At 35.4% G+C, this 14,204-nt stretch overlaps 1 protein-coding gene across 2 annotated transcripts; it reads right to left on the reverse strand.

The window, feature by feature from the left end:
* Nucleotides 1-3,762: 3,762 nt before the first annotated feature.
* On the reverse strand, nucleotides 3,763-12,304 carry LOC106068627 (uncharacterized). Of its 2 annotated transcripts, none has more exons than XM_056024570.1 (2): nucleotides 12,018-12,304; nucleotides 3,763-5,439 (listed from the first exon to the last, which is right to left on the reverse strand). In XM_056024570.1, the coding sequence occupies exon 2, from the start codon at nucleotides 5,382-5,384 to the stop codon at nucleotides 4,701-4,703; it is 684 nt and encodes a 227-aa protein (XP_055880545.1). In that variant the 5' UTR covers nucleotides 5,385-5,439; nucleotides 12,018-12,304; the 3' UTR covers nucleotides 3,763-4,700. The 2 variants fall into 2 exon arrangements, with proteins under 2 accessions (XP_055880545.1, XP_055880544.1); XM_056024569.1 differs by having other exon boundaries at nucleotides 3,763-5,503; nucleotides 12,018-12,303.
* Nucleotides 12,305-14,204: the final 1,900 nt, after the last annotated feature.

Below are 14,204 nucleotides of genomic sequence, written 5' to 3' on the forward strand. Positions count from 1 at the left end.
ATTGATGCCATCGCCACCTCCCCACCCTACCAAATAGGCCAACTACTAGGGGGAGGGCGAAATAATCTAAAAAATAGGTTGAAAATATAAATAATTAGTATATATTATTAAGATAACTAATAAATTCGTATGCGAATTGTGTGATTTCTTTACTAAAATTCGTCCGCCCCTACCCCTTCGGGTGTGGGGGAGGGGGGGTCAGGCTATGGGGGGGGGCGATCGCCTCTACCGCCCCCCCCCCTCTCCTGGATCCGCCAGTGGTCTGACATTGGTTCCTGGATACCAAAACTAGCGACTTCACAGAAACTCTAATACTTGTCTTTTTATTCTCAATAAATATTTATCCTAGTTATATTTGTCACGTGTCCAACACTCTCAGGATACATGCGACCTTAAAAGTATCCAATGTGTGTCATAAATTAAAAAAAAAATTCAGTTTAATTTTAGTGTTGAAATATATAGAGAAAAAAAGAGCAAGAATCTTACAAAAATACCAGATTCTTATTTTATCTAGAGGAAAAATACATGCAAGTACTTTATCGCTCTAAAACATGACGCTGTTTTAAGGAACACGTGTGTATCCAGAAGATTAACATTGAACTATGTAGATACAAACATTAGGACTAATATTAATCAACACGAAAGAGAGATTACAGTTTTATTATTTTAAAAAAATCTCTTGGTGGCCTTGAACCGTGGGCCGCAGTAACATACGACCTTTACAACATCTGCCTCAATGATCGCAAGGGGGGGGTACTTTACTTTAATTGGTAGACTATCTTTTAAGATGGATAGATTAGTTTCAAACACGCCTGCATTATGGGCATTTTCATGATAATGTCAAGGATACGAAATGCAATCTTAATCTTGTCCACCTCAGAAACAAATGAGCTACGGACGGAAGAGAAATTAAATTTGATTCTGCGGTGCCAATAATAATAAGGCTTTTTTTGTTTTCGAGCCCTAAGATTAATAGGGCATACAGTATTTCACGTGTCTACGCACTCCTAGCTGTGACCTACATATTTTCCCACTTTTTCCGATGTACCTATCCCAAGATATTATTGATTGAAGAAAGTAAAGATGAAGTGATAGAAACTACAATGGAGAGTGTACAAACGATGAAGTTCAAAATGAACTATTCTAAGGAACCTGTAATAGTATTCTTCTCTTTATAGGCAAAGCTTTTTTTGTAGTACCATTTCATGATATTAATTAAAATAATTGATGAGAACATTATTATCAGGAATTTTTATATTAGTATTTTAGCATAAAAAATATAATGATTTCTATTTAGGAATATTTAAGAAATAACACTGATTACAATTTTTAAAAAAGTAACGATTTGAAAACATGAAAAGACTTCAAGAGGCATATTAGAAGATATTTTGAAATAAATAAACTAAGCCAAAGTTAAAATCAAGCTTAAAAAAAAAGGAGGCGCTTGGTTTCCAGGGTTCGAATCCTGGTAAAGACTGTGATTTTTAATTTCGTGATCTTTTGGCGCCCCTGAGTCCACCCAGCTCTAATGGGTACCTGACATTAGTAAAGGCGGTTGGTCGCAACTATTTAAATAGTTGTATAGTAAAAATGTTCTTAATCTAAAAGCGCCGCTTTCATCAATAGGCGATGACGTCATTTGCGTTATTTTATTAGTGTGCAGTAGTTGCTATACCCTTGTCGCTTCGTCGTATTTTTTCATATGACGTCAAAAACGTTTCTTCTTGGTCGTTTGGAGCATTCACGCCATGTTGCTCGACTGAAGCAGGCTGTATCTTTTGAGTTCTTGAATTCTCCGTATGTCTTTGGTACTGGATAGCCTTATCGTTGGCCTTGGCAGTAGCGGCCTTAGGGGGTGGCAAGTGTGTGACTGCGTGGTTGGATTTAGCTCTGAGAATGTCAAATGGTAGCACAACGAATAACATGATGCAAGAACAAATTAGAAAATAAAAACTGCATTAGCGCGCAGTCTTAGTAAACATTCTTGCAATCGTACAGTACCTTGAAGAAAACAACACCCACATATCGTGGGAGAACAGAAAAACAAACGAACAACAGCACATATCGTGGGAGAACAGAAAAACAAACGAACAACGATGATGGCCATTTATCATTACCATTAGTCACATGCCGTTTCATTGTATAAATGTCATCGAATTAAATCCGTAGTTTAATTCAAATCATCATACACATCATTTATTAGTTTATGTACACTTGGGTGTGCATGGTGTGTCTGTTAGGCTGAGCTTTGGGACTTAAATAATAAATTATAAATTATAAATATAAATAAAATTATAAATTAATTATAACACACACACACATTACAATTAATATTACTTTTAATACTTAGACAATTTATTAATTTAGTAAATTAAATCCTAAGACCTGGCAGATTTTATGGGGGCTCGCCAATGTATTATGTTATAGTATATTTTTCAGATTCTAGACACCTGTTTGTGTTACTGTGATACTCAGTAAAGTGCTCCGTGATTGTACCTTGTTTACACAGGATAAGCACTGCAATTTTTTTGTGGGAGATTTATCAATGTCATTATGACATAGTATTGTTGCTAACATTGTATTTTGTATGTAAAATATTTCTTTTATATACATTAATAAGATACATTTTTTGTTGCATGCCAAACTGAGTTGAATTGGTGGACCTATACTGGAGTTGTGATCTGCTTGGCGGGGGTTCTCACGTTGTCCTGGTGTTACCAGCTGTTCCTTGTCGCCACTACTCTATCTCCTTGGTACTGAGTTATCGAATGTTTCTATAGTCTCCTCCTAGTTTTCATGTTGTATTCACTAAGACTCACACAACGAGCTATAAAGGGGGCTAATTCATGCTATACCACATCAGTACAATTTCTTTACCGTGTTCGATAGCAAACAAAAAAATTAATTATCAATAGTTAATAAACTAATTGGTTATTTTTTTTTTAGTAATTCTTGTTTTGTCAGGCAAAAGAAAAAAAAAAGAAAAATTTCAGCTTGTTCCGAGATTGAGTGTGGGAGAAATAACGTGTACGAACTTTTACCAGACAGGCAGACAGACAGGCAGGCAGACAGACAGGCAGACAGACAGGCAGAAAGGCAGGCAGACAGGCAGGAAGACAGGCAGGCAGACAGAATGAATATAAGTTTTGTAAGACAAACTCGAGCAAGGAGTAATAGGACTGCAAACAGATTTTAATAAGTTTATGATTTTATTGTAATTTTCGAAATAATTATGAAATGTAAACTAAAAATTATTTCAAGAATTCTTACCGCTAAATATAAACAATAAACAAGATAACAAGAGTTTGCGTAAAAACACAAACTCCTGGTTGGTCCAAATTGGTTAACCCATGGGTCCATTATTTACTAAGCAATGCAGATACAAAGGCAGGTTTCGATATTTTTATCACTATTATCAGAAACTATGAGCTGAAAACAATCAACAACTTACAGAATGTACATTCAGAGAATGATTGCCTACAATAACTTACAACTGTGAAACAAAAGTTGCTTTACGTCGCCTGTCGGAAAAAGACCACCAAAAACTTTACATCATTTTCTACAGCTAGACAATGATATGTGTTAAGGCTTCCGCGCGGTGTTGATTCTTTGAAATATAACTAGTGTAGATCTACGTCTGACTGGAAGAAACACTGAACTCAAACTACTTCAGTAACACCGGCGAAAGGCCGAAACAATCAAATATGTATTCGACGCTGATGTTGGTCTACAAATATATTTAATAATCACGAAGGGATAGTCCGATGTCAGCTATGTCCGTAAATCCGTATATCTATTCTACTGCTCTACAAGAAACGTCTTCCTTTTTGCGTCGCTTAGAGCGTTCTTGTTTTTTAACCCACTTTACGTCATCGTCGCTAAGTAAAACTTTACCCTATTCCCGAAACAAATAACTAATTCCTAATCATGTCATAACATATGGACTAATTAATTAAACAATCATCTAGTTAATGGGGGACATTTAGTTTGTGGTGTTAGTGAATAGCGTATATTTCATTCCTGGTCGCTGGAAGAAACCATTCTATGTGGATTAAGGTCCCAATGATTTTCGTTCGACTCTATTTGGACATGTACAGGTGTACATGAAACACTATTAAATAAAGCGAGCAGCTTATGAAATATTTCTTTTAATAATATGTTTCGGTTAGTGAATAAAATATATAATATAATTTTTAAACAAAATAAGTATTTTCGGTCAAATGTTAGTAGCTACTACAAATATAAAGACTTTTTTTTTTACTAATCTTTGGATCACAAAACAATCAATAATATATCATTGATAAATTATATAAGTATTTCAATAATTAAAGAAACCAAAAGATTTTCTGTCAGACCAATAGTACAATTTTCAGCATGCTATAAAATATGATGAGATCGGATTTTCTGAGATCTGAACATGACAGACAGACAGACCAGCTGACAAACAACCCTCACAAAACTAATGGCATGTTTTCTTGCTTTTGCCGTTGGCTTATTTTGAACCTATAAAACGTAGTCAATAAATTACAAGCAAGTATTATTGTTTTCCTAAACGGTGTAAACGCCGTCAAGATCTCAAGAATATTACAAAATTATTACACATTGTTTTATTTTACAAAATATTTTATACAAACAATAAAAATCTTAAAACATTACTATATTATGAAATATGTATTTACACAAATAATTGGGCATGTATATTACAGTAGTCTCTGACTATCGATTGTAATGACTGGTACTCGAGCAGGAGTCACTCTACCAGGTTGTACACTATTCCAATGAATTTTCGATCGATTAGCAGATGCACCTGTTTCTGTTGAGCGGATATGAATTTGATTCTTGTTTGGAGAGTGAGCATTTCTGTCTTTAATAGGCATGAAGGCGCTATACTGACTGTCAGGGCTCTTGATGATTTCTTTAGAATGTTGACACTCGTCAAAAAAAAGAGAATGTTCTGACTCCTGGGGGAATTCTAGAATGTTCCCATTATTTTTTGCAGACTCGTTTGGACGGATTCCCGAATAGCTGTTGTTGGTTGAGAGACTTTGCTCTTGGTGGTCTGAGTTTAAATCCGTACTCAGCCATCGACCACTGTGTCTGTCCACCTCAAAAGACTTGGTACCAGACAGAATGAGTTCCTTTCGCCTCTTTCTTTCTGCCCTGGCAGTGCGGGTCTGTCTTTGCTTCTCTAGCCTCTGAGAGTACTTAATATGTGAATACAAGTGAAGGACTGGGTCACGCCTAGACTGACAGGGTGTCTTTGCCTTGTCATGGTCTACACCTCTTGTAGCGGCTCTGTTCGGTGATTGACATTTGTCACTTGCGAGTGACAGATTGATAAGTTTGCCAACAATCGGTTCCAAGTTTGTTTGCTGAGGAGACATCTTTTATCTTGCCATCTGGTCATCTAGCCATCTGGTCATCTAGCCATTTGGTCATCTTGACATCTGTTCATCTAGCCATCTGGTCATCTAGCCATCTGGTCATCTAGTCATTTGGTTATCTTGAAAAAAAAGAAGATATAAGCTATTAAAAGTTTGAACGTTAAGTAGAATTAGTCGACCCACGGCGTAGCATACGCCGTTATTTTGCAGGGCCGGCCTTATGCCCCTATGTGACCGCAGTGGGCCCCGCACTTTCAAAGGACCCGCGCTAATTCTAGGTGTAAATTATTAAATTAAACCATTTTATAACTTATAAGAGAATTCCCGCGGCCGCCTGATTTACCAGTAGCTCCTTAAAATTTCCTGAAATTGCAAAATATACGAAAAAGTATTGGAAATCACCGGAAATTATTAAAATATTTTGAAAACTCCAAAAAAAAAATTTCCTGAAATATTGAGACAAAAATTTTAATTTTGGGGTGTCATTAAAAATGCGATAAAAAAACAACCTGCATTATGCGATACCCGTTATTGTGGAATCTGGTGAAAGAAGCTTCTCGCGCCTAAAACTAATGAAGAATTACTTATGGTCAACAATTCTCGAAGATAGATTGAAATATCTGGTAATTCTTGCTATTGAGCGTGATCTATGTAGGAAACAGAATTTTTATGATATACTGTATGGCTCGTAAGGTAATTCTGTACGTAGTAAAGACAAATTTATTTTCTAATACAAACTCTTAATTTTCACTTATTATCCGTATCCCTACCCAAACTAGGCCCAGCAAAATCCGTTTAGCATAGAACCCCACAAAGGTTGAGTCCCACCCTGCTATTTAGTGACAGGTGAATACAGAGTAGATTACTTGTTCTGAACTCCCCTCTTTTTTTTTACTTGAGGTATTTCTAGTCCGACATTCAGAGATAACGAGTGATATTTCCTTTACTTCTTTTTGTCAAAACTGTTGAGCGATGAAGAGAATTATATATATATAGTCAACCTACGGCGTAAGATACGCCGCTATTTGCAGGGCCCACCATAGGCCACTGCCACCTAAGCGACCGCAATTGGCCCCACACATAGGACCCGCGCTAATTTTAGGTGCAAATTATTAAATTAAATCATTTTATAACTTAAAACAGATAACAGTCGGCCCTGCTATTTAGTGACGGGTGAATACTGAGTAGATTACTTGTTCTCCTCCCCTCACTCTTTTTTCGCCGCTAAAACTACGTGGGGTAGAAATAAAAAGAGTGATCTTTCAATGACTTCTTGGTCACAACGGTTAAGTCCTGGCCTGCTATTTTGTGACGGATGAATACTACTTGTTCTCAGCCCCTCACTTTTTTTTCGTAGGGTAACTCTATCCGTCCGACTTGGAGAAATAAAAAAGTGATCTTTCTTTACTTCTTCTTCTTGTTCAATCTCTTGAGCCATGAAGAGAATTGTATATATAGATACTTCACGTTAAAGCCCTGAAACAATCTACCGACAAAATAAATAATTTTGATTAAAACATTTTTTACGAATTTCAGAAAAATAAATTTTAAATCTAAAAAAACCTGTTTATTTTATTAAAAAAAAAAAGAGAATCATGATACAATAAAGCTAATTGGGTAATAGTAGTTTTTATTATGCCCATGCCCGGCCCGGTTCTTTCAGATTCTTGTGTTGTCAGGTAAAAGACATAAGTGTGCACAATTTCAGCTTGATCCGAGATTGGGTGTGGGAGAAATAAAGTTTACGAACCCTTTGACCTGATAGACAGAGTGAGCTGATATCAGGTTTGTAAAAAAATTACTTTATGCTACCAGCGAAAGGATTTAGAAATCTGATTCTACGGTTCTTAAAGTGCACAAATATAATTCTAAAGTTTATTAAAAATACTAGTCTGTCTAAATCAATACTTCTGAATTCTCTACACTCGATATTTAAAAAAAATACTTTCTATTTATGGATATGCCTCCATGTCTGACAATCTCCAAGAGTGTTGCACTTCTGTTTAGAAAATGTATCTATCATGGGCGTAGCCAGGATTTTTTTCTCCCCCCCCCCGACCCCCCCCCCCCCCCCTCCGCGAATTTTTTTTTTTTTTATATGTATTTATGTGTGTGTGTACATAATCTTTATTGCATTCCGACCCTTCATTCTTTCGGAAGACGTTTATTGTGCCCTAGTAGATTCCCCGCCATTACTAGCAAGGGGGTCTGGGGGAGCGCTAGAAGCTCCTCCAGCGCGGGCGAAGCCCCGCCGCTAAGCACTAATTTTGATATAGAAAGCCAACAAAAGGCATATTTTGAGGTATCTACAGTGCATTTTCCTGCTATTAAAAAGTTTTATTTCAAAAACCTAATGTGCTATTCTTATCTTACTGACTTAGACCCTCCCGCGCCGTTTTGCGCATTTGTAGTCAGCTGTTTCCATAAAATTGTAGATTCCCTGCCATTACCAGCAATGTGGTCTGGGGGAGCACTATTTTTGATATTGAAAGCCAACAAAATGCATATTCTGATGTATCTACAGTGCATTTTCCTGCTATTAAAAAGTTTTATTTCAAAAACCTAATGTGCTATGCTTACTGACTTACACCCTCCCGCTCCGTTCGGAGCACTTGACGTCAAGCTGTTTCCATAAAAATCTGTCACTGGTAATGTCTGAAGCCTCTTCCCACCTGCCATAAGGACCTCAATGAATGAGTGGCGTCAAGTTGTACTAGGATATCATTGCAACTCTTCTTATGCGTAACTCATTTTGTCGGAGAACATGTCCCGCAAACCTCAAGCGTCGCTCTCTCACAATCTTACTATGGAGTCGACTCCCAGTTCGGCATAGGATTTCCTTGATTTAAACCCGATCTCTAAAACTGACTTCTAAAATTTGTCTTAGCCATCTTTGTTGAGCCTCATTTAGTGTTTTTCAATTTCGGCAGATGACTTCACTGCAGTTTATTAAGGGAGCCCTGCCACTGGTAAAAATGTGTAATCTCTCTTGAATACGCTCTTGGAATTAAGTGACTGTAGACACCAGTAGTTTGCTTTAGATTTTTTATCGAAAAGAGAAGTTTTATCGTCAAAATCATCTGTTTGGGGTTTTCCACCTCAAAATGCTCTGTAGGGGGGATCTTAAACTCAAAACCATCTAAAGAGGTTTTAAACTTTTAAAAAACGCCATCTGTAGAAGAGGGGTTTAAACTCAAAACCCCCGATTGGATTGGCTACGCTCAAATAATTTTAGTGTGTATTTGCTTTTTTTTTTATATTCAAGAGGTCTTTTTTAGCATCAAACTCCTCTGAATGGGGGTTTAAACTCAAAACCCCTTTTGGCAACGCTCATAGCATTTTGAGTGCGTAATTTGCTTTTTTTCTTACACTGAAGATGTATTTTTTAGCCTCAAACCCCCCTGGCGGGGGAGTTTAAACTCAAAACACCTTTGGCTACGCTCATAGATTTTAGAGTGAGTAATTTGCTTTTATTTATATTGAAGAGGTACTCTTTAGCTTCAAACTCCACTGGAGGGGAGTTTAAACTCAAAACCCCTTTGACTACACTCAAAACATTTTGAGTGTTTAATTTGCTTTGTTTTTATTATTTATTATTTTACCTTCGAACCCCGCTGAAATGGGGTTTAAACTCAAAACTAAGTCAAAACCCATTTAGCTACGCTCATAACATTTTGAGTGCGTAATTAGCTTTTTTTTATATTGAAGAGGGGGTTTATCGTAAATTTTGGAGGGGGTTTTAAAATCAAAATCTTCCTTAACTGTGCTCTTGGAATTAGGGGATTTTCGTTTGCATTTTTTTTTGTTTTATAGAAGAGGGGGAGTTAACTGCAAAAACCCCAAGTAGGGGGTTTAAAACTCAAAACCCCTGGTAGGGGGTTTTAAACTCAAAACCCCTGGTAGGGGTTTTAAAACTCGAACCCCCCTGGTAGGGGGTTTTAAACTCAAAACCCCCTGGTAGGGGGTTTTAAACTCAAAACCCCCTGGTAGGGGGTTTTAAACTCAAAACCCCATTGGTTGTGCTGGGGCAAGTGATGGTTTAGTATTAAAATTTCACCTAAAATAAACAAAATCAAAGCCAAAAATCATTCACATAATTCCGATCCCCCCCCCCCCAGGAGGGGGAGGAGGGTTGCCCCCCTGGCTACGCCCATGGTATCTATAATATATAAATATATATATAGTTGTTAGCTATCAGGTGCAATATACACTAGTTCATTACACTACTACAACTATATACACTAGTTCATTACACTACTACAACTATATACACTAGTTCATTACACTACTACAACTATATACACTAGTTCATTACACTACTACAACTATATACACTAGTTCATTACACTACTACAACTATATACACTAGTTCACTACACTACTACAACTATATATACTAGTTCACTACACTAGTACAACTATATATACTAGTTCATTACACTACTACAACTATATATACTAGTTCATTACACTACTACAACTATATACACTAGTTCATTACACTACTACAACTATATATACTAGTTCACTACACTAGTACAACTATATACACTAGTTCATTACACTACTACAACTATATACACTAGTTCACTACACTAGTACAACTATATACACTAGTTCATTACACTACTACAACTATATATACTAGTTCACTACACTAGTACAACTATATACACTAGTTCATTACACTACTACAACTATATATACTAGTTCACTACACTAGTACAACTATATACACTAGTTCATTACACTACTACAACTATATACACTAGTTCACTACACTAGTACAACTATATACACTAGTTCATTACACTACTACAACTATATATACTAGTTCATTACACTACTACAACTATATACACTAGTTCATTACACTACTACAACTATATATACTAGTTCATTACACTACTACAACTATATACACTAGTTCACTACACTAGTACAACTATATACACTAGTTCATTACACTACTACAACTATATACACTAGTTCACTACACTAGTACAACTATATACACTAGTTCATTACACTACTACAACTATATACACTAGTTCACTACACTACTACAACTATATATACTAGTTCATTACACTACTACAACTATATACACTAGTTCATTACACTACTACAACTATATATACTAGTTCATTACACTACTACAACTATATACACTAGTTCACTACACTACTACAACTATATATACTAGTTCATTACACTACTACAACTATATACACTAGTTCATTACACTACTACAACTATATACACTAGTTCACTACACTACTACAACTATATATACTAGTTCATTACACTACTACAACTATATACACTAGTTCACTACACTACTACAACTATATATACTAGTTCATTACACTACTACAACTATATATACTAGTTCATTACACTACTACAACTATATACACTAGTTCATTACACTACTACAACTATATACACTAGTTCACTACACTACTACAACTATATATACTAGTTCATTACACTACTACAACTATATACACTAGTTCATTACACTACTACAACTATATACACTAGTTCATTACACTACTACAACTATATACACTAGTTCACTACACTACTACAACTATATATACTAGTTCATTACACTACTACAACTATATACACTAGTTCATTACACTACTACAAATATATATACTAGTTCATTACACTACTACAACTATATACACTAGTTCATTACACTACTACAACTATATACACTAGTTCACTACACTACTACAACTATATATACTAGTTCATTACACTACTACAACTATATATACTAGTTCATTACACTACTACAACTATATATACTAGTTCATTACACTACTACAACTATATACACTAGTTCACTACACTAGTACAACTATATACACTAGTTCATTACACTACTACAACTATATACACTAGTTCACTACACTACTACAACTATATATACAAGTTCATTACACTACTACAACTATATACACTAGTTCATTACACTACTACAACTATATATACTAGTTCATTACACTACTACAACTATATATACTAGTTCATTACACTACTACAACTATATACACTAGTTCACTACACTAGTACAACTATATACACTAGTTCATTACACTACTACAACTATATATACTAGTTCATTACACTACTACAACTATATACACTAGTTCATTACACTACTACAACTATATACACTAGTTCATTACACTACTACAACTATATATACTAGTTCATTACACTACTACAACTATATATACTAGTTCATTACACTACTACAACTATATACACTATTTATCTGGAAAAGATCATTTTTGAAGAACAGTATCCATAAAATTAAACTTTTTTTTTTGTCTCTGAATTGTAAACTGACCTGGACAGTCAGACAGAGTCGTTGTGTACACTGTAGCATTAAGATATCAAAGTAATACAGGAAGAATCCATCCTAGCGTTACACATATACCATACTTGATGTAGGCTAAATGTGAATCTCAAGTAAATAATGTGTTAAGTCTATTCTATTATCTTTTACAGATTTTAAAACTTAATGAAGTGTACGTGACCTACAAAGCTTATTAAAATGTAATCCATCATTCAAAGTATTCATAGACGCAGAAAGAAGCTTAAAGAACTTACGACTTATAGAAGAAATAATCTCCAGGAGTTGTAACCTTGGGGAATAGAATTTATTTCTGATGACTTGAAGTTCTACACTTCTGCAAGTAGTTAGAGTGGCTTTAACTTTTTCTTAAAACTATCTACAGGACTTCAAGCCTTTAACTCTGGAATAAATCTCTTTTAAGTCTTGTCTCAGTGGGAAACACTTTACAGGAGGTACTGACAGAGCGTTGAACGAGTTTCACTAGTCAGATGTAGTCACAGACAACCTGTCGTCAACCTCTTATCTGAGCAGATTTAACCTCACAACCCCCACCCCCCAACTACACGCTGTCGACATTCAAAGCTGTTCACTCTTTTTGAAGTCCCCCTGCGTTATTTTAAGTTTCCTTTTCTCGATCATTATCATGCTAAGAGCTTTAGTTTCCCTTTCATTCAGGGCTAGCCAAAATCGATTTAGATCTATTTTGTAGCGTTTGAGATTGTAGGAAACTACTTAGATCTATGGGTAGCCCAGGGTCTAAGTAAAGGGAAATAATTGGATCCGCATTACCTCCTAGTATTCTCGACTAAGGAGATTTAAACATTTAAATATGGCATTACATTTTGGTCAAGTCAATGAACGAAGCGACATTCATGTTTTCCTATTTTTTTTTTTTGGCATCGCAGTTGTTCTGTAAATCTTAGTGTAATCTTACCATTAGATCGCCTTTACTAATTTGTGTAGTCTATATATAAATAAATAAATATATGTATGTATATATATGTACAGAGCTTTTTTGTGACGGTACGCAAAAGAACGGGGCGTACCGGCACCTTTTTAAATGTGGGGAAACAATTAATACATTTCTTGTATTATAACGCTTATTATTAATTTATTAGTGGTTAAAGTTTGGCAATCCATCACTGAGTACCGGCACCTTTTCTTTTACAACAAAAAAAACAACACTATATTCAATTAATGTTGGACTTAATATTCGCACTGTGAAGGTATTAGAGTTTTTGTGTGCGGACTCTCTTCTTTGTTAACACTGAAAGAGTGACATCTCTCTCTCTCTCTCTCCCGCTCCTCTACTTTCCGATGCTCAATGGAATACTGGCGTCTTGTGGTCTATTCTCCCGGTACAATATGCAAGCTGATCCCGACCACTTCTGTTCAAACATTTCCTCTCCTCCAGCATGCACTCATGTGTACCATGACTAATTCAGTTCCATACCAGAATTTCTTGTTACAAAACTTACTATCAAGTAGTGTACAATTGGTCTGTCTGGTACACATTGTGTACACACTTTGTTTCTTTCACTTCCTATTTTCGGATCAAGTTGAAACTTTGCACAAAAATTCATTGGCGATGACAACACATGAATCAATCTAAAAAAAGAGCCAATAAAATTGTATGTTTTATATAGAAAAAGGGATATACATCTTGCAATGTTGAAAGATGGCAGTAATTGAGCGTTTCTTTTCCTTTTCTAAGATCTGTTGTATAAAAACGTATTTTGTACAAAGCTGACATTTACTTCCTCTGTCAGGTACACATCGTTTACACTTTCTGTGTCCACTTCTCATCCTCGAATCAGGTTGAAGCTTTACATAATTATTCATAGTCAATAACAATACGTGAATCAATAAAAAAAAAAAGAAAGAAATGTATCAATTATTGGTAATGAAGTACAAACACGTGTGGTAGATTCGCCTCTAAACATCAGAATTATACTTCCATTTGGTCTGCACTCATCGTATAACAGCTCAGCACTTTAAGGGTTAAACAGTTCAAACCCAGCTGTATCAAGAAATATGGCTGTGATTTTGTGGTTCTTACCCTTAGATAGTTATTTTTAAAAGTAATATTTTATATTATTTTTTTGTATTTTATATTATATATTTTTGTATATATAATATAGAAAAAATGAAAGTTAAGTCTCTAGTATTCCTACCTGTTTGTATAATGAAATTATCCATTTTAACTAATATACTGTTACAAATGAACAGTGATAGGTAGAGGTCAACGTATGACCCCGGCGAGATAACACAGCAGCTAGTGTTCCCTGGAATCTACATGTATCAACAAAGACAGGATGTGACGTGTCCACACGTGTTGTTCCAGGGGGACAGTTACTAATGAACAGTGACAGATAAAGGTCACTACGTGTGACCCCGACTTGATGACACTGCAGCGAGTGTTTTCTGGAATCTACATGTAT

Source organism: Biomphalaria glabrata, chromosome 3, assembly GCF_947242115.1.
Source record: "Biomphalaria glabrata chromosome 3, xgBioGlab47.1, whole genome shotgun sequence".
NCBI classification, from domain to species: Eukaryota; Metazoa; Mollusca; class Gastropoda; family Planorbidae; genus Biomphalaria; species Biomphalaria glabrata.